This window comes from Meleagris gallopavo, chromosome 21, assembly GCF_000146605.3.
Source record: "Meleagris gallopavo isolate NT-WF06-2002-E0010 breed Aviagen turkey brand Nicholas breeding stock chromosome 21, Turkey_5.1, whole genome shotgun sequence".
Taxonomy (NCBI): Eukaryota; Metazoa; Chordata; class Aves; order Galliformes; family Phasianidae; genus Meleagris; species Meleagris gallopavo.
Window position 1 is genome coordinate 1403074 of NC_015031.2, and position 19001 is coordinate 1422074.

General features: G+C 55.8%; 3 protein-coding genes across 3 annotated transcripts; 2 read left to right on the forward strand and 1 right to left on the reverse strand.

Moving 5' to 3' along the window:
• Positions 1 to 795: 795 nt before the first annotated feature.
• MMP28 (matrix metallopeptidase 28) lies at positions 796 to 7555 on the forward strand (the record flags this gene model as incomplete). The annotated part of the gene is made up of 7 exons (XM_010721894.3): positions 796 to 923; positions 1286 to 1428; positions 2852 to 3073; positions 3893 to 4138; positions 4334 to 4483; positions 4800 to 4967; positions 6209 to 7555. Coding segments are annotated over 7 exons (1452 nt in total), but the record flags the coding sequence as incomplete, so codon positions are not given.
• An 838-nt stretch (positions 7556 to 8393) lies between these two features.
• GAS2L2 (growth arrest specific 2 like 2) lies at positions 8394 to 13474 on the forward strand. Its single transcript, XM_031556411.1, has 6 exons — positions 8394 to 9201; positions 9892 to 10130; positions 10740 to 10847; positions 11120 to 11216; positions 11690 to 11927; positions 12054 to 13474. The coding sequence occupies exons 1-6, from the start codon at positions 8847 to 8849 to the stop codon at positions 13141 to 13143; spliced, it is 2127 nt and encodes a 708-aa protein (XP_031412271.1). The 5' UTR covers positions 8394 to 8846; the 3' UTR covers positions 13144 to 13474.
• A 141-nt stretch (positions 13475 to 13615) lies between these two features.
• RASL10B (RAS like family 10 member B) lies at positions 13616 to 17745 on the reverse strand. The gene is made up of 3 exons (XM_003211700.4): positions 17389 to 17745; positions 16233 to 16357; positions 13616 to 15938 (listed from the first exon to the last, which is right to left on the reverse strand). The coding sequence occupies exons 1-3, from the start codon at positions 17602 to 17604 to the stop codon at positions 15668 to 15670; spliced, it is 612 nt and encodes a 203-aa protein (XP_003211748.1). The 5' UTR covers positions 17605 to 17745; the 3' UTR covers positions 13616 to 15667.
• Between the last annotated feature and the right edge of the window lie 1256 nt (positions 17746 to 19001).

Below are 19001 nucleotides of genomic sequence, written 5' to 3' on the forward strand. Positions count from 1 at the left end.
CGTGGCCAAGCAACCACTTTCCCTTTTAATTCCCCATCTCCTTAATGCAGTGCCTTCTCACTAACAGGATGTGGGGAGGCGGCTCTGCCGTCCCTGTGGGATGGGGGAGACGGGTGTGGAACATTCCTGGAAAAATCACTGCTAAACCTCTCAGAAAGCTGGGGGCAGCCGGGGCACGGGGAAATGCTTTTCTTTGAAATGCAGTTTATGGGCTGGAGCAAGTTTAGCCTGACGATTTCCATCCTTTACAATGGACGATAAGGAGAAGAATGGCTTGGCAGAGCTGACTCCCCCATGTGTGTCCCTGCTCAGCTGCACATCCTGCTTGGGGATGGGGATGGGGATGGGGGTGTTGGTGGGGATGGGATGGGGATGGGATGGGATTAGGAATGAGATGTTGATGGGGATGAGTTGTTGATGGAGATAGGGATGGGATAGTGATGAATTGGGAATGAGGTGGGATGGGGATGGCCTGCAGCCTTGGGACTGCCCTGCCCAACCTGGCCTTGCTGAAGTCTGCATTGTGGCCATTGTTGCAACTATTGCATCGAATTGCTGGTGGTTGGAGATGGGTGGGTAGGTCTGGTAGTCCCTGGTGTGGATGGCATCGTGCAGTCTGCCTCTATGCCAAATACCCAAGGTCTGTCAAAAATGAGCAAAAGGCACGTGAAGCTGTCCAAGTGCATGGACTCATGTCATGGGAATCATCAAGGTCTAATGAAGTAATAGACAGGAATTTCTGGGTTTGCTATGCTCTCTCCCACCACATCTTTATCCCTACACAAGTGAACACACCCTGAACCCATCCCATGTCTGTCCCCTGTCCCGTTTCTGTCCCCACAGCTGTTCCTGCAGAAATATGGCTACCTGGGAGCACCGCAGCCAGGCCAGCTCAGCCCTGTGGAGTTCACAGCAGCACTGAGGTAGCAACCTTTGTTTTAACACCAGCAGCAGTGCATCTCCCCAAGCTGTGTGGGAGCTGTGTGCCCCGGGAGATGCATTTTGCAGCTCAGGGCTCTCTCACTGCCAGATACTGAAGCACGAGCTGCAGAGAAACACGACTCGTTGGTGCAGTATTATTTGCCTTTTATGGCCTGCTGTCCCCATTACAATGTCAGCAGCAAGGCTGAGGTTTGGAGATCTCAGAGTGTTTGGGATTTGGCATTATCTCCCAGATGCACTCCTGCCAGTGGGGCACAAAACTGGCATGGAGTGGAAGCCCTGGCTGGGTTCCAGGCATCGCTATCGGGAAACGCAGAGTTTTGACATCTCCCTTCCTTTGTAGGAATTTCCAGCGTGTGAGCCACCTCCCTCCCAGCGGGGTGCTGGATGTCCCCACGCTGCAGCAGATGGGCCGCCCTCGCTGCGGGACTGGCGATGGGGAGAGCCGCCCCACGGCCCCGCGCCGCAGGCGCTCCATGCAGCACGGTGAGCACTGGGGTCTGGGCTGGGGGTGCTGGGCTGGTGGGTGGATAGCGTGGTTCCTAGAGAGCAGGAGGGCTGGGAGCAGCCGTGCTTATGGGATATGGGAAAAATAAGGATGAGACTAAAGCAGGGCTCTGTGCCTTGTCAGCTCCTTTGCTCATAGCATGGCCGGATGAAGCAAAGGGATGGGATGGGATGCAGCTCAGTTCTGTGCTTTCCATCCTCAGATTGTGGCCCCCAAAAGTTCCTTCATGGGGGTAGCAAAAGGCATTCAGCTCTCGTTGCTGCAGGGATGGTAGCAGGCTGGGGCCTGGAGCAGTGCTGACGGGACAAAGGGGGGACAGGGTGTCCGGCGCCGGGCAGGAAGGCACATGGCTTTGTGCTAAGCTGGCTGTTTATCTGCCTTGGAGCAGGAAGCCACAGCTGAGCCAGCAAAGGCCTTTGTCAACCAGCATGCTGCCAGCCGCTGCGGGATACCTCAGCCCCAGCTGCAGCACTGGGATGTGCATAGCAGGACGTCCCCAGCTGGGCCTTGTTCTGGGCACCTTGCTGGGCTTTAATATCCACTGGAGCTGTCTGTTCTGGTCCCTGGGATGCCATGTGTTCTGCTGCAAGAGTGCCCTGCATGCAGGGTCAGGTGGGACGCGGGGTGTCATCTCGGAGCTGTGCCCATCCAGGCACCAAGGAGCAGCAAGGGACTGTGTGTGCCCCATGGGTCACATCTGGGTGGAACAGACAAAAATTATGGCAAAGAGGCATTTGTCCCCAGGCTTTGTTTTTCTGTCCCAGCTTCATGGAACAGGTGCATAGGAAGTGGTGGTCATTATATGTACCCAAACCAGCACCAGTGTATGGTTAACCCTATTGCCCTGCCTCAGAGCAGCCAGGCACTGAGCTTGCCCCAGACCTCACCCAGCTGTCCTGGGCTGCAGAGGGAGATATTGGCACCATCTTGATTTGCTGCAAGGAGTTATAGTGTGTCTGCAGAGCATTGCCATTGTGTGTCTGCAGAGCACTGTGTAACCCCATCCTTCCCCTTTCCCACACATCTGGGAGCAGGGCAGCTGCTGCAGCTCCGTCACTGTTCCCACTCCTCAGCACTGGCTCCAGCACCCACATATTCCCAGTGCAGCCCCATGGCTTCTTTCCCACTCCTGTTTGTCCCCAGCCAGATATGAGCATCCTCCCTAATTAGTTTCCCCTTCGTGCCTTTGCTTGCACTCCCTGGAAGCCAGACCTTGGAGTGGGCACTGATCCAGTAAGTTGAGGTCTGGATTTGGCCCCAAGAGGAGCAACAAGGCAAGGAGGGCTCCAACTGGGTGGCCCAGCTCCTGTCCCAGACAAGGTCTGGCCTGGTACCTGGGGCAGCATCTGCTGGTGGCTCCATCAGAGCCGGCTCAGATCCTGAGCAGTGCCCATCCTGCAGGCAGCAAGTGGCACAAGAGGCACCTGACGTACCGCGTGGTGAACTGGCCCCCCTACCTGCCGCAGCACGAGGTGCGCCTGGCTGTCAGGGCTGCCTTTGAGCTCTGGAGCAACGTCTCCTCGCTGGTGTTTTGGGAAGCGCGGGATGGCCCAGCTGACATCCGTCTGACCTTCTTCCACGGGGACCACAACGATGGGCTCAACAATGCCTTCGATGGGCCAGGTGCTGGTCGCTCCCTCCTCGTAAGCTTCTCTTCTACAATGGGGGCTCTTCCTGGCTGGGGATTGTTGGGGTGGAGGTGGTGTCTCCCAGTACCCAGCAGCTTGAGTGAAGGTGGTTTGGGGTCCTGAGTCCCAGTCCCGCAGCTGTAGGTCTCCTGGAAGGTGGTCGAGTTGATCATGGTTGAAGCATGGTGATGGCCTTCAAGGAGCCCTCCCACCATGCTCTTGCCACATCCCTTCCAGACATGGTCTGGGTTTCACACAGTGCATGAAATCACAGAATCGTTAGGATTGGAAAAGGCCTCTCAGATCCCCACGTCCAACCCCAGCCCACTCCCACCATGCTCACTGTCCCTCAGTGCCACATCTCCACAGCTCTGGAACACCTCCAGGGATGGTGACTCCCCCACGTCTGTGGGCAGCTGTGCCAATGCAACACAGTTCCTTTGGAGAAAAGTTTCCTAGCACCCAACCTGAACATCCCTGGCACAACTCGAGTCCGCCACCTCTCATCCTATCACTGTTACTTGAAAGCAAAGCCAACTCCCACCTTGCCACAACCTCCTTTCAGAGCATTGTAGAGAGCGGAAAGGTCCCTTCTGAGCCTTCTCTTCTCCAGACTGAACCCTCCCACTTCCTCAGCCGCTCCCCATATGATTTGTGCTTCAGAGCCTTCACAGCTTTGCTGCCTGTCTTTGGCATCAATGTCTTTCTTGTAGTAGAGACCAATTCTCAAGGAAAGCCATTTTCCCTTTGGGAAGCCCCTCGAAGACCTAAAATTGAAGCCTATTGAAGCAACCCAGAGCTGTTTTGTCCCCAGGGGGGGCCCTGGCCCACGCCTTCTTCCCCCGACGTGGAGAGGCCCACTTCGACAGCGCCGAGCGCTGGTCCCTGCACAGTGGCAAAGGCCGCAACCTCTTTGTGGTGGTTGCACACGAGGTGGGGCACACACTGGGGCTGGAGCACTCGCCCACCAAGAGTGCCCTCATGTCACCCTACTACAAGAAGCTCGGCAAGGACTTTGTTCTCAACTGGGATGACATCTTGGCCATCCAGAACTTGTATGGTGAGCATCGATTGGGTGCTATGTGAGATGATCTTTGGGGTGGAGGGCGAGAAACAGAGGTGGGAGTATGTCCATGCCACTGTTACTGAGGGCAGTAGGAACCAGAGTGGGGTGCACCAAATGTTTGATGGCTTGCCAGCCTTGTGCTCCTGTTTCAGTGCCCTACTCCATGACTCTCACCTTGCTCTGTCTCAGGAAAGCCCTCTGGGGGCTTGGCCATCCAGCTGCCAGGGAGGGTCTTCACTCACTTCCAGGACTGGAGTGGGGACCTGTATGGTGAGGAACATCAACAGCGGAGCCTCAGCACCTACTACTGCAGCTCCTTCTTCGATGCCATAACTGCTGGTGTGTGGCCACAAGCCCTCTCCCCAAATATTCCCAACCTGTCCAGCAGCCTCTCCTCACTCAATAAGATTCCCAGAATGATGGGAAGAATGGGCTGGGCTGGGATGGGCTGGGATGGGCTGGGATGGGGTGGGGTGGGGAGGTATGGGATGGGATAGGATGGGGTGGGATGGGATGGAATGGGAAGGGATATCCTCAGACCCATATGGACGTCTCACAGGAGTTAGAGGGATAAGAGGTGATGATCAGTGGGACACTGCTGGGTTTGGGATGTGTCACCAAGCTTCTCACCCTCATCATCTCTTCTGCCCTGCAGACACAGAACACAACCTGTATATCTTCAAGGGCAGCCACTTCTGGGTGGTGTCAGCCAGCGGCAACACCAGCCAGCCTCAACCCTTGCACATGCGCTGGCCAGGACTGCCTGCTGGTATCGATGCCTGTGCCTACTCCCCATTCAGCCACAGTTTCTACTTCTTCAAAGGTCAGTGAGATGCAGGTTGTGTTGATTGGTCTATCCAGGTCTGCCACCTGCATCCCAGCCTGATGCCGTGCCAAGGGACTGGGACATCGCTGAGCCCTATGAATCATAGAATTAAAATCGTTAAGGTTGGAAAGACCAATGAGATCATCCAGTCCAACCATCAACCCATGACTGTGACGACTCTAGATCATGTCCCTGTGTGACATCTACCCATGGGTGCAGGCTCCAGGATCACAAATTAGCTTTGCATCAACCCCTGTTGCCTCATGCCTCAGTTTCCCTATTAGCCCAGTCCAGAGAGCAACATTCCCTGGATTTGAAAACTAAAGCAGAAGCATTTTTAGGAGAAAATATTCTTCAAAAATGTGTAACTGCAAGAAGATGAGCTGAGCACTGCGTTCTCATGGTTTGTGCCCTGTCCCTGGTGCCTTGCTGCCATCTGTAAGCTGCCTGTGGCACAGCTGTCAGGGCAGAGGAAGGTCAGCCTAGGCAGCCAGGACACTGAGGTCAGCCTGAACTTGTCATGGAAACCACTCACAAGCCCGCCAGAAAGGGACTTTGTTGTTGCAGCTGGGAGAGAGCCAGAAGCCCCTCTGCAGGGCCAGATCCAGGAGCAGAAAGGAGCTTTTGTCTATCTGCATGTGCCTGCAGGGATGGCCCCAGCTGCAGCGGGGATATCTGGGGCTGCTGTGAATTTCTGTAGTAGTCTGGGTTGTCCCAGAAGAGAAGGGATGTGAGTGATATCTGTCCTGCTGTACAAAACCTTTCATCCCCATCCGTCCTTGCAGAAGTGTGGCATAGGCACCAAGAGAGCCCAATTTGCTCTATGCTCTGGAGCTGTTTCTTCCCTTCCCAATCTATGGGGAAGCCCAATAGGGACATGCCCAGGGCCAGGTCATCTCTGGGATGGGTGGAATCTAGGCTGTGAGGACCAAGCGATAATACAGGAGATAATGGCCTAAAGTTGCACCAAGGAAGGTTTAGTGTCAGTGTCGGGAAAAATTTATTCACAGAGACAGTTGTGCAGCATTGGAACAACAGACCAGGAATGTGTTTGAGTCCCAATTCCTGGAGGTAATTAAGGAATGTGTAGATGTGGTGCCTGGGGATGTGGTTTAGCGGTAGACTTGTCAGTGCCAGGTTAGCAGTTGGCCTTGATGACCTTAGGGGTCCTTTCCAACCTCAGTGCATCTATGATCCGGGCTTGTATGGTCACTGAGCCTCTCTCTTCTCCATCCCAGGTGGCCGATGCTGGAACTACCGTGGCTCCACCTTGAGGTCTGGCTTCCCCCAGAAGTGCAGCGCCCATGGCCTGCCCCGCCACCCCGACACAGCCCTCTACTTCCAACAGCTCCGGCGCCTGGTGCTCTTCAAAGGAGCCAAATACTTCGTGCTGAGCGAGGAGACCCTCACCTTGGAGCCCTACTACCCCCGCAGCCTGCGAGACTGGGACGGTGTGCCCCCTGGCACAACAGGGGCCGTGGTGCACCGCGATGGCTTCCTCTACTTCTTTCGGGATGACCACTACTGGCGGTTCAACCAAGCCAAGCTGCAGGTGGTGGCCAATGGCAAGTGGGCTGCCGAGCTGCCGTGGATGGGCTGCTGGGATGCCAATGGTGGGCACATCCTCTTCTGAGCCAACACTAAGCGTCGCTGGGACAAAATGTTGGCTGAGCCCATCCCACTGACTGATCCAAGGGGTCCGCTGGTCCCCAGTCCCAACACCATGGACAACAGCGATGAGGCTGGGATGGAAGGTCCCATATCGCCAGGTGGGCTGTGATTCAGCCATAAGAACACTTATAAGCCATAGAGACTGCAAATGTAACATTTCTGTTAACTTTCAGGATTTTTTTTCAAGCCAGGACTGTTTTTTGTTAATCCTTTCTTGTTTTTTCATGATCAGGCAGAGAACTGCTTTACTGATGGGTGCTCTGGTGCTTCAGTGGTTTTAAATGAGCAACTGAGACTGTTTTTGGTTAAAACAAGAAGAGATTTTTGGACATAACCAAAGGTTTATGTCTCTATAAACATGGGTTTACAGTCTTTCAGGTGGCACCTGGGGCCTTGCTGCCCCATACCTGTGGCTGATGGAACGCAGACCCCAAGACAAGCCCAGCTCTGCGTGCGCTCTGAACAAAACGGTGTGGTTTTGAGGAGGAGGTAGAGATCTTTGGTAAGGAACAGGGGAAAGGAGAAGCTGTGAGGCAGTGCAGAGGGCAGCAGGGGATGGGCAGGGTGGATTCTCTGCTGTATTATAAAGGTTATGCTCCCTTCGTGAGCAGGGCAAGTGTTCTCTTCTCTGTCTCTCTGCAATAGTATTGAGTTCTGTACATCCTTCAGTCCTGTTCTGATTTGAGATCTTGGAGCCTTTGGATTTATTTTCTGTGATATTTGTGAATGAACCCTTCCTGTGCAGACATGGGGCACGCATGCAGCTCAAAATCTCAGGGGATTTTTTTGGTGTTGCCAAAGAGACGAGGCTGCAGTGTTTCATTTTGAATAAGATGGTAATAATGCAACATCATTTGCAGCTTTCCAGGAGCCTGGAGACCTGAAGGTGAATAAAATGAACCTCCAGATTCACAGTGCTAGCATTCCCCTCTGTTTTCATGTCAGGCTGTTGTATTTTTTAAAAAAATCCCATCCCATGATTTCCAAAAGATCTGTACTGAAAATGGGGATGGAGCGGGCATTGCTTGGCTTGTCTATGCAGGAGGGTTGGGGCTGCTTTCTGGATTGATCTCCCCCAAAAGAAAGCAAGTGATGTGTGCTCCCCTTGTTTGCTTTCCTTCATGCCACGACATGCTGAGGCATCCCACACATGCTGCCCACTGGCCGGATGCTTTTTGTCTGTGGGGATGGTGGTGGTGTTGCAATGTTTGCAGAGCTGTACGTCACTCCGGCTGCAGCTCCTGCACCCCATAAGGTGTGGGGTGAGGGGTTGGACACGCACCTCAACCTGTGTCACCATCCCCTCAGTGTCACAAGGCTCCTTTTCTCCTCCTGGGCTGCTTGTAGGACATGCCAGGCGCCTGCCATGCATTCCACAACCCAGGGAAATAGCTGGGATTCTTGCATTTCCTCCCCCGAAATGACACCAGGCTCATCCAGAGAAACATCAGCAGGGAGAGGATGGAGCCCCCGGCAGCAAGGACCCCCCAGGCTCCCCAGAGCCTCTTCCAACCCCATGCTGCAAGCACACTGCTGGCAGATTTCCTTTTGCAAACCCTCATTTTGTTGAAGCCTATGAGGGGCAGCAGATTCCCGTGGTGCCCACTCACTGCCATGCCCATCTTTGTTTCCCTACAGCCCCAACTCTTGGAGCTGTGCCACTCATGGAGGAGCTCAGCTTCTTGCTCACAGAGCAAGAAACCCCAAAGGAACACATGCAAATGAACCCTTCCTCATGATTATTTTTTTTTAACAGGACAAGGCTTGGGGTGATTTGCAAGTGGGCCTTTTTGTCACCACAGGTGGCTGTGGGGGTGGTGAGAAGGGGGGCAACTCCCCTCTGCTTTTGGGGTTCTGAGTGGCTGCCCTCTATCCCTGGGGGACAAACCCACCCGATGGGGCACAGAGGAGGAGCAGCGCTCCTGGAGGAGGAGCAGCGGGTACTGAAGGGTTAACAGGGAGTGTTTGCAGCCGGTCCCTTATCACCAAGGAGAAGAGAACAGCTCTTGGGAAGGAAACAAAACACCCACTGCCCAGGAGGGCAATTTCTGCTGCCCCACAGCAGTGCTCCGGCACCCTGCTGTCACCCTCCTAGTGGCACAGAGCATGCGGTGAGTGGGGTGGGAAGGTGGGCTGGGGCGTCTTCTCACATCCCCACCACCCGTTTTCCCCTTGCCTCCTCCCAGTTTGGGGTCTTATGGCACAATGGGGACGCCGGGAGCTGCGGCGCGGAGCATCCGTCCCTATGGGTCCAGCCAGCAGTACCTGTATGCCATGAAGGAGGACTTGGCCGAGTGGCTGAAGGAGATCTATGGGCTGGATATTGAGGTGGGCACCTTTCTGGAGGTGCTGGAGACGGGGGCCGTGCTCTGCTCCCATGCCAACCACATCACCCGTGTGGCTGAGGACTTCGCCCGCACCTGTCCCAGTGCAGCCCAGCACCTCCACCTGCCCACCATCGGTGTCAGCTGCAACTCAGCAGCACAGCCAGGCACCTTCCAGGCCAGGGACAACATCTCCAACTTCATCCACTGGTGCAGGAAGGAGATGGATATCAACGGTAAGACCCAATGCTCCAGCAGCACCGTGATGTGGTGTGCATCCTGGCATCACTCCCGGTGATTTCCTGTGTCCCCAAAGCTGGTGCCACCCCAGCACTGGGATCTCTGCACCAAGCTGGGCTTGAACAAGCTTCCCTGGGCTCAACACTTGGGGTTGGGACTGAAAAGGGCATGTGCCATGCACGGCCATCATGGCCATAAGGACACCAGGAGTCATCCTGTCTCTGAGCAGAGGGTCTGTCCCCCTGTCCCCACTGACAGCAGTGCCACAGGCATGGAGAAAAATGCCCTCGGTTCATTCAGCCAATGGGGTGGGGCTCTGGGACACCATAAAACATCATGGTAAGCATGGACACATCTTTGTATGTAGATGCTCAAGGGGGAGGTTTTTCCTCTATGAATGTAACCCAACACTTTTTGGACCCTGCCATATTCCTACTATCTATGGGATGGCACAGCAAGGTGGGCACAGATGGTGCTCTGGGAAATAACATCCCTTTGGGAAGAACTTTGTAGAATCATAGAATCACAAAATCTTTAAGGTTGGAAAATACCTCTAAGATCACCCAGTCCAGCTTCTGCCTACCACCAACGCTGCCCACTAACCACGTCCCTCAGTGTCACATCTACGTGTTTCAACTCCTCTCCGTCTGTACTCTCGTCCTCTTTGCACCCCTGCCCTGCCCCAGACGTCCTGATGTTTGAGACGGAGGACCTGGTGCTGAGGAAGAACGAGAAGAACTTTGTGCTGTGCCTGCTAGAGCTGGCACGCCGTGCTGCCCGTTTTGGCATGTGTGCCCCCACCCTGGTGCAGATGGAAGAGGAGATTGAGGAAGAGCTCCGCCAGGAGATGGACCTGCCTCCCGCAGACAACCCCCTGCCCCGTCCCCCCAGAAAACCCCGGGACCTTCACAACCTTGACCAGATGGTATGGGGGTGGTAATGGGAATTGGGGTGGGGTTGGAGATGATGGAGAGGTGGTGATGGAGTTGATGGAGACAGTGGGGGGTTAGGATGATGGGCATGGGGGTGATCAAGATGTGTATCTTGGGGAGATGGGGATGGGGACACTGGGGATGATGAGGATAGGGATGTAGTGGTGGGGATACAGTGATGAAGATGGTGATGGAAATTTGGGGACAGGGATGATGGAGATAGACACCTGTATAATGAATGAATACACAGATGTTGTAACTATGAAATAAACAGGAGAGTTTGGCTAAGCAGGTTATTATACCAAAAAGAGAATAGATAGAGTGCTTACCCTTGTCCTAGGCTCACTGTAAAACTCCAAAGGAGGGATCTCCAGAAAGAGATCCGCTGGCAGTCAGCTCTTAAATGGGTCTGGGAGAGGTGGAGCCAGGCTTCACTCCTTCCAGCAGCACAGGTGAATTGCCTTCACCTGTGCTCCCAGGGCTGACTCATTGCTCGCCTCAGGTGATCAATCAGAGGTTCAGGCTGTAATTCAGCAGTTCCATACACCACCCCAAGCCCCCTCCCACGAGCCTTGGTGCAAACCCATCTCTACTGCCTGCAGGTCCAGCACCTGGTGAGCCGCTGTACCTGTCCTGTCCAGTTCCCCATGATCAAAGTATCAGAAGGGAAATACCGTGTGGGTGACTCTGACACCCTCATCTTTGTTCGGGTGAGTCTGCTGCATCTCGTGCACGCAGGGCACAGGCACCAGGAGTCCTACTTTGCTCCTATCAAGCCTCTTCCCTATATCCATCTGCCAAATGGGGCCAACGTGGTGTATTTGAGCGTTACCCAGTGAAGTATGGGATCAGCGGAAGGGAGGTTCCCATAAGGCCATCCTGATTCTCCCTGGGGTGACAAAACAAGCAGTGGGATCTGAGACCCCCGTGATTCAGTGGCGTGGGGTGAAGCAGGGCTGACGCTGTGTGTCTCTGAGTGCAGATCCTGAGGCAGCACGTCATGGTGCGGGTCGGGGGCGGCTGGGACACTCTGGAGCACTACTTGGACAAGCACGACCCGTGCCGCTGCACCTCGCTCTGTGAGTGCCTGCACCCCCAGCCCTGGCTATGATGGTGGAAGGGGAGAAGGGTGCACTGTCTCTGCTTTTGGGGGCTTTGTCGATTCTTTTGGGGCATTTGTTGGCTCTTTTTGGGGTTTTGTCGGTGCTTTTGGGGCATTTGTCGGTGCTCTTGGGGGTGTTCGTTGGTGCTTTTTGGGGCGTTTGTCACTGCTTTTGGGGTGTTTGCAGGGACAGGAGATCTAATCCTGATGCTTCACTGAGAAATCTCTGCTTTGGGTGAATGGCTCTTGTCGGGTGGATCTAGTGGCCGCTAGAGGTCATGGCAGACTTTTGGGAGGATAGGGTCCATTGCAAGGCCAAAACCCCTTTTGCATGGAACTCAGCTCTGCAGGAGCGTCCCATGCTAACAGCACAGGGAGGGAGGCTCTGGGCTCCGTGGGGCTGCGTTCTGCAATGGGGAGGGTCCCCACTGAGCTCTGTCCTTCCCGCAGCCCACAAACAGCTCTCCAGGACCAGACCCTCCCAGCAGCCGGTGCAGCACGAGGTGCAGCTCTGTGCAGCTCCTCCGGCCCCTGGCCACACTCACCCCACTCTGCTGATCAGTCGCTCACAGAGCCCGCTGCCCCCCGTCACCTGGGCACCCCACGGCCACCGCCACCACCCCTGGACCCCCTCCACCCCCAGCCCCCGCCAGGAGCCGGCACAGCCCCGGAGGGTCCCTTCGTGCAGGTGAGGCACTGAGTGGCTTTGTGCCCTAAATTGCCTCTTTTTGTAGTGCTTTTTTCTCCCATCTCTGTACCTGGTGTGGGGCTGGATGTGAGGTCTCTCTCCTCTCCGGGCTCTCTCTGATTGCAGGACACCAACACTGAGGTCGCCTGCTCGAACCATCTCCCCCGGGCGTGGGGCTGCACAGCGGGCACCCACCCCATCCCAGGACACTGTGGGGACCCCCAAGAAGCCACATGGGAACCCCTCAAAGTCAGCAGCACAGAGCAGGGGCACAGCCCCCAGTGCCCGCCTGGCACCACCACGTCCCAAGAGCGCTCAGCAAGGAGGTGGCTCATCTGGGGCAGCTTCCAGGCATGTAGGGGTCCCCACCACTGTGACACCCCGAGCCCACAGCCCCATCAAAACCTGTGCCCCCAGTCTGCAGCAGGATGCCCACAGAGCAGTGCAGAGCAGGAAAAGCTCCAAGGAAGGGAACCAGAGAGCCCTTGGACGTAGCCATCCATCTTCACACCCAAATTCCCCGAGTCAACCTCCAAAGCAGGACAGCAACATTAAAACTCAGAAGAAAACCAGCTCAGCCATCTGCCGGCCCCCCACCCCTCTGACCCATTTTGCAAATGGATGTGAGAGCTGTGCTGCTGGGGAGAGTCCCCAGTGTCACCCCACAAGCCCAATGCCCAGGGACACTGAGAGCCCCGCGGTGCCAGGGAGGGCCTGCAGCCACAACACGGATGTTTCAGGGCTGCGGGGGTACTGGGGGCACCCTCAGCCCCCTGACTATGGGAAGGTGCTGGAGGAGCTCACCCGCAACCGGCAGCCCCTGCGTCCTGTGGGAATGGGCAACAGAGTGTCCTCAAAGCCCTCAACCACACAGTGTGCCAATATCCCTGCCGGGGGGTCCATGGAAGGGCCAGTCGTGGGGGACCAGACCTCGCGGAGCACTGTGCCCAAAGCCTGGCGGTGCCTGAAGAAACCCGAACGTGTGCCCTCCATCTACAAGCTGAAGCTGCGGCCCAAGGTGCGTCCCCGGCGGGACCACCGGCCTGGGAAGGGTCCCTCACGCATCCCCACCCCACTGGGGCAGCGCCTGCCCCGTACCCGGGGCCAGCATCGCCCCACAGCCCCCCTAAAGCCCCCAGAGCCCAGAGATGCCAAGCCCTCATTGAGTGACAGCAGTGCGTGGCTCACTGAGGATGATGAGGAGGCATGGGTCTGAGCCATGCCCATCGGTTTGGGTCAGGGATGGACCTACCCATTGTCAGAGTTGAGATGCCAAGGTTGTGATGCTGATCCCCTTATCTGGCATTCAACCAAGCCAACTACCCCACTCTTCAGTCTTCCCCATTGCATAATGGAACATATGATGCTCATGCCTCACCCAAAGCCCCACCCAACCCCATGAGCTGCTCAGGGCGGGATGACACACGGGCACTGTGTCTATGCCACTATCAAACCTCTGTGTTGGCATTTCCATGGCTGGGGGCTGTTCCGGCAAGGATGGAGCCCATAGAGTTGGTCACTGCCCCCACCAAGGCAATGGCCACTGGTGCTCATACAGTAGAGCTCTCCCAAACCTTTGTACCAGTGTCTCTTCTGGGTGGGTGATGGAAGAAGACCCAGAGGGTTTTGGGGCTGTGGTGGAGCTGCAGGGTCCGGCGCTGTGAGCAAGGAGCAGCGAGGCGAGTACAGAACAAAGGGGACAGACCTGATTTTAATTGGGTTCCAAATAAAGGGGCGCAGGGTGGTGTGGACACCTGGGGATCTCCAATAAGAAGTCCATGGGGAAGAGAATGCCATGTCCAGGCACCACGATGCTCACCGAAGTGGGAGGAGAGGAGGAGCATTCTCATCAGCGCTGCACCCAGCCCCATGTCACCACTTGGTCACCATGTACTGGGGCAGAAAATGGCATTTTCCTTCCTGCTTCCCTTGGGGACGGCTGGGGACACCCCCAGCCCCCAGGATGGGAGCGGGTTGCTTCTGCAGTAGGCATAGATCCAGGTAAGAAACCCACAGCGATGGCTGACGAGTGGTAACACTTCATACTAAGGGTTTGCTTATGGGGAGGACAATGGAGCTCCATTACTGCTGTGGATGGGGATGTCCTGGCCCCTGTTGGCTGCCAGCCCCCTGCCCATGTTTTTGGGGAGCGGGGTAATGCTGCCAAAGCGGTGAGAGTCATTATTACTGATACAGCTTTTCTGTCTATAAAATACAATATAATATAACAATTATATTTATAACTTTTTTTTTTCTTCAAAATACTAAATAGATGCTATAAAAACCTGTAACTAATTGTGCTATAAACTGCAGGCTACAGGGTTGTAACAAACAATGTATTGGCTTGGTCACTGATATGTGTGTGTCGGAGCACTGTATAAATGCTTTATTAGTGGCATTTACCAAGGAGTTTCCTTCTCAAACCATTTGGAGGGGTAAAGCCAGTGAAAGGCCGAAATATAGGTCGTGTGCACTGACAAACCCCAAAGAGATGCACAGAGGGTTTGCTGTGGGGGTGATGGGAGCTGCTGCCTTCCTCGGCCACACTCATCCTCTCCCCCAGCTCTTGGCCACAGGCTCCCTCCTGCCAACTTTCCTGATTTTGGTTTTTCTGTATTTTGTTTTGGGAGGCAAGGGGATGGGTTTTGGTTCCCAAAGTGGCTGCTAGGAGTGGGGACCAGTGGTGGGGACATGGGGACCACTGGCAGGGATAGAGCGGGGGCCGATGGCAGAGATGCAAGGCTGCACTGAATGCCATGGATTGGAGCTCAGTGAGGAGGACTCTTAATAGAAAGTGTTACCAGGATAGCAGTGAAGCTCCTGGGAAGTAAAAGCTGTCAGTGGGAGGAGATAGTGGGTTTTGGTTGGTTCCTGCTTTAGTGTCCCCAATCCACAGAGGGACAACCCACAGATCCCTGTGCCATTTGTGCCCCACCAACCACTGTGCCAGCCTCCAGGACAGTGGGAGCAAGCCAAAAGATTAACTCTAAATAAATAAATAAATAAATAAAAGAAAAAAGAGGCTCACTTTCCCATTAGGAGTGTGCACAGAATGAAGGAAAAAAAGGATGGAAATGCACCTCCAGTTCCCTATTGCTTCAGAGATTGCCTTTGCATGGGAACCATCTCCATTTGGATGGATGGATGGATGGGTGGATGGATGGATGGATGGATGGATGGATGGATGGATGGATCGATGGATGGATGGATGGATGCCACCTTCCCCTGGGGGAGGCCCTGCTGGGGCCAAATCCAGCCTGGATCTGTATTTGAGATGCTGAGCTGTGCCCAGCATTTGTGGCAGCAGCTTTGCCCCTGAAACCAAGGGTATGTCCAACACAGCCTCTGTGGGGCTGGGGCATATGGGGAGAGGATGAGCTTGGAGGAAAGGAAGCTGGTAGGAGTGGAAAGAGCACTTTTGGGGAAGGAGAATCAATCTGGACTGCCCAGGATGAGCACAGAGCAGCAGGAGCCCATGGGGGCGATGCAGTGAGAAACCCTAATGTGGGGACGTGAGGTCTGTGGGACAGCGTGGCTGCCCGCAAGCAGCTCTGTTGTGCAGAGAAGCAGAGCCCATTGGGACTCAATGGACAACTGTGGCATCTCCACCCTGGTCCAACCCAACAGTGGTCACCGCGTCCCCAGAAGTCATCGTAGGGAAGAGACAGCTGAGGTGTCCCCAGTGCAGCGTCACCCCAATGGAAACGGGTGTCCCGTGGGGGCACAGTGGCACGGGGGGCTCACATGATGGTGCATCGGTTCCTGCGCAGGGCCCCCTGGAAGCGAATGGTGGTGTGGACGTGCTTGCAGCGGGCACAGCCCACGCTCTTCAGGAGCTCACTGAAGAGCAGCAGGATGTGCCAGTTGTACTTGGCCGAGCACTCGATGTAGCCGCACTTCCACGTCTTCTTCACCAGGTTGGAGACGTTCCAGCGCGGGATCACCCGGCCCCGTTGCAGGTCCCGCTTGTTGCCCACGATGATGATGGGAGTCTCCGAGGTGCCGATGACCCTGGGATGGGTGGGAGGGCAGCACCACGCAGCCATGGACTGCTCCATCCATCCCATCCATCCCGAAGTGGCACCAATAAAGCCACGTCCCACCATCACCCTGTCCACCATCATGGGCTGCCTCTCACCACGTCCCCTTGTCCCTCTTCTTTGGTCACCCACTCAAGTACCAGACTACCCCAAGCTGCTTTCCCTATCCTATCCACCTTTGAGTCTGTTTTGCTGTCGTATCACAGCTCTCCATCATCCCTACAGCCCCACCAGCAGCATGCACCCGCCGGCAAATGGCCCCTACCTTGTTTCCAGGATCTGCTGGCGGATGGTTTTGATGTACTCGAAGCTGTCAAAGCAACAGATGTCATAGACCAGGATGTAGGCATGGACGCTCCGGAGCCCCCTGCAACACACGTCTGCCCACTCCTGCAAGGTGCAGAGAGGGATCAATCCTGGCGTGCCCCGCAGGATCCTGCATCGCTTTGGGACCAGACATGTTTGCAGGAGGAAAGAAGTTTGTATGATCCACCACTGGGCTTTCTACGTGTACGTGGGACTCCTGACCAAGAGTGTTGTGTTGTGCATTTCACATTTTCCATCCCCAAATCCCCACCCCCCATCTCACCTCTGCCCTGCCATGTCCCTGTGATTCCTTTTCATTAACCCAGGGGAAGGATAATGGGATTTGCCAGCCCGCAGGGTTAATTGAGTACGTGAGCATCATCTGCCATGCCAATCAGTGACCCTCTATTCTGGTCCATCTCCCACTGACCTTCCATTTCCTGCACATTATGTGTAATTTTTAAACCTCCCCGAGCCCCTCACCTCCTGCCCCACAGCTTTGGAGCAGCAGTGAAAGGACTTGTGACCCATGGGCATGTAATTATACCAATTAAAAATCCAGCAGCCCGGCCCCAGCAGAGTTACAGCCTTCAAATCCCTTTTTTCCCATATTAACCTTCAAGGATGGGTCAGTGTTGATGGCTGAGCTCAGGGCACCACCAGGACAAATCCAGTGGCAAGGGCTGGGATGGAACTGGGGTTAACCATGAGCCCAAGGGTTAGAGAGGAGAACAGGCCTGATGGGTTGATGGTTGGAATAGATGATCTTAGTGGACTTTTCCAACCTTAACGATTCTATGATTTTGTGAAAATGGCTCTTTCCCAAACGGGATGTATGGCCAGGCTTAGAGGAACCACAGCTACGCACAGCGCAACCCTGACCCCATGGCAGCACTGGGCAATGGGTGCGTGGTGCGTTGGGTGCTGGACATCCACGTGTTGGTTCCATCAGCCCTTTACTCAGGGACAACAGATGGGACCCCATCCCTCAGGATTGGCCATCATTTGGGGCTGAAAAATTACCAAAGAACCGACACTTTATCCCAACCTCAACACGATCCTCAGCTTTTAGGAAGCGAACCCCCATAGCAGGAGGCCCCACTCCGTGCCCCTACCTGCAGGGTGTTGACGGGGAAGGCGGGGATGGGCGGAAAATCCATGATCTGCAGGTCGTGCACGTGGCCGTTCATGACGACGGCGGGCAGGTAGACGCGGCGGGCCGTGGTGGGCACACAGACCTCGCTGAACTCGTTGTAGAGGAACTGCCGGACTATGGCACTCTTGCCCACGCCCTGGGCTCCCAGCACGGCGATCTTGAAGGTTGCCACCATACCGCCGGCCGCCGGCCGCTGCCCCAGTGCTGCTCCCGCGGCGCCGACGCTGCATATTCCCGTGCAGGGGGGCTCAGCCCCATTCAGGATGCATTTCCCCGCCGGGACAGCACATCACTGCGGGGCCAAGGAGAAGGCTATCATGTCCCAAACCCCGTGACGTGGGGACGTTTCTGATGGGGACGGCCACCGGCTGCTCTATGCCCTGAACTGGGGAATCCGTCTCCCCGATTTGGACAGCTGGAATTGCCTTTTGCTGAAGGGGGGGTTGCTCAGTGCCTGCAAGTGACAGCTTTAATGTTTAATTTCAGGCTTTGAGCGCTTCAGCAATTAACTTGATGGAGGCTAATTTCCCAGCCAGCTGACAGGGCGAGCTGTGGGCACACGTGGTGGGGGCCCCAAGGCAATGGTTTGGGCACAGGAATGCAGAAATGGGGTCAGAGGATTCCCAGCACCCGCTGGCACTGAGGTCCCAACCAGCTGCAATGGGAATAGCAATGTCAGTGGGACGGGTCCCACAGAATCTCCCATCCCTGGGAGCCACTCCTGCTGTATCTCAGTGCATGGATGCTTTTTCCAGTTGGTGATGCTCTCTCTGCTTTCCCTGAAAAACATCCCCAAGGCACAGGGCATGGTCCTCGTGCTGTCAGAGGCTCCAGCAGCCCCATTTCACTCTGAGTGATGGTGATATTTGCCCCAGGGACGGTGTGGCCACAGCCATCCCCATTGCAGGGACCCAGCAGGGCCTGATGCAGTCCAGGGACAGGGACACCCCACTGAGGCCTGGCTCTGATGACAGAAAGCAGTGTCATGGCCAGGCCACCCTGCTGTCCCCATACCCCTTTCTCCACACACTGGGGCCAGGGGTGTTGAGTCCTGCAGCCCCATAGGGTGCCATGGGGACACAGGGTACCCAAAACTGCTGGGCAATGCCATGCCACCACCCCCAGCATCCCCCAAAACCCGTTCCCATCCTAGGTGGAGCCACACACAGGGGGATCGCTGCCCTGTGGGCCCTAGGGATGAGATTGCCCCCAAAGCACAGGTAGCTGTCCAAAGGCAGCAGCAGCATTTGGGGACACAAAAGGAAACTGAGGCCTGGACGGGGACATAGCGGGGACGGAACTCAGCAGGGTGAGACCCCCGGTGCAGGGCAGGCTGCGGGGCATCGTGACCTTGTGCCCTCCTCCCCAGTTTGCTGCCCGCGGGGCCTCATCCCACTCCCCGCAGCGATGCTCCGGGGCAGCACGGCATCCCTCCCTCCCCCCAGATCGCGGGGGTCGGGGCCGACCTGAGGAAGGAGCACAACGCGAGGGTACCGAGGCGGGGGATGCGGGCACCGCGCAAATCCACCGCCCTGGGGTGAAAAGGGGGGGAGAGCGGCCGAGCTCCGCCGC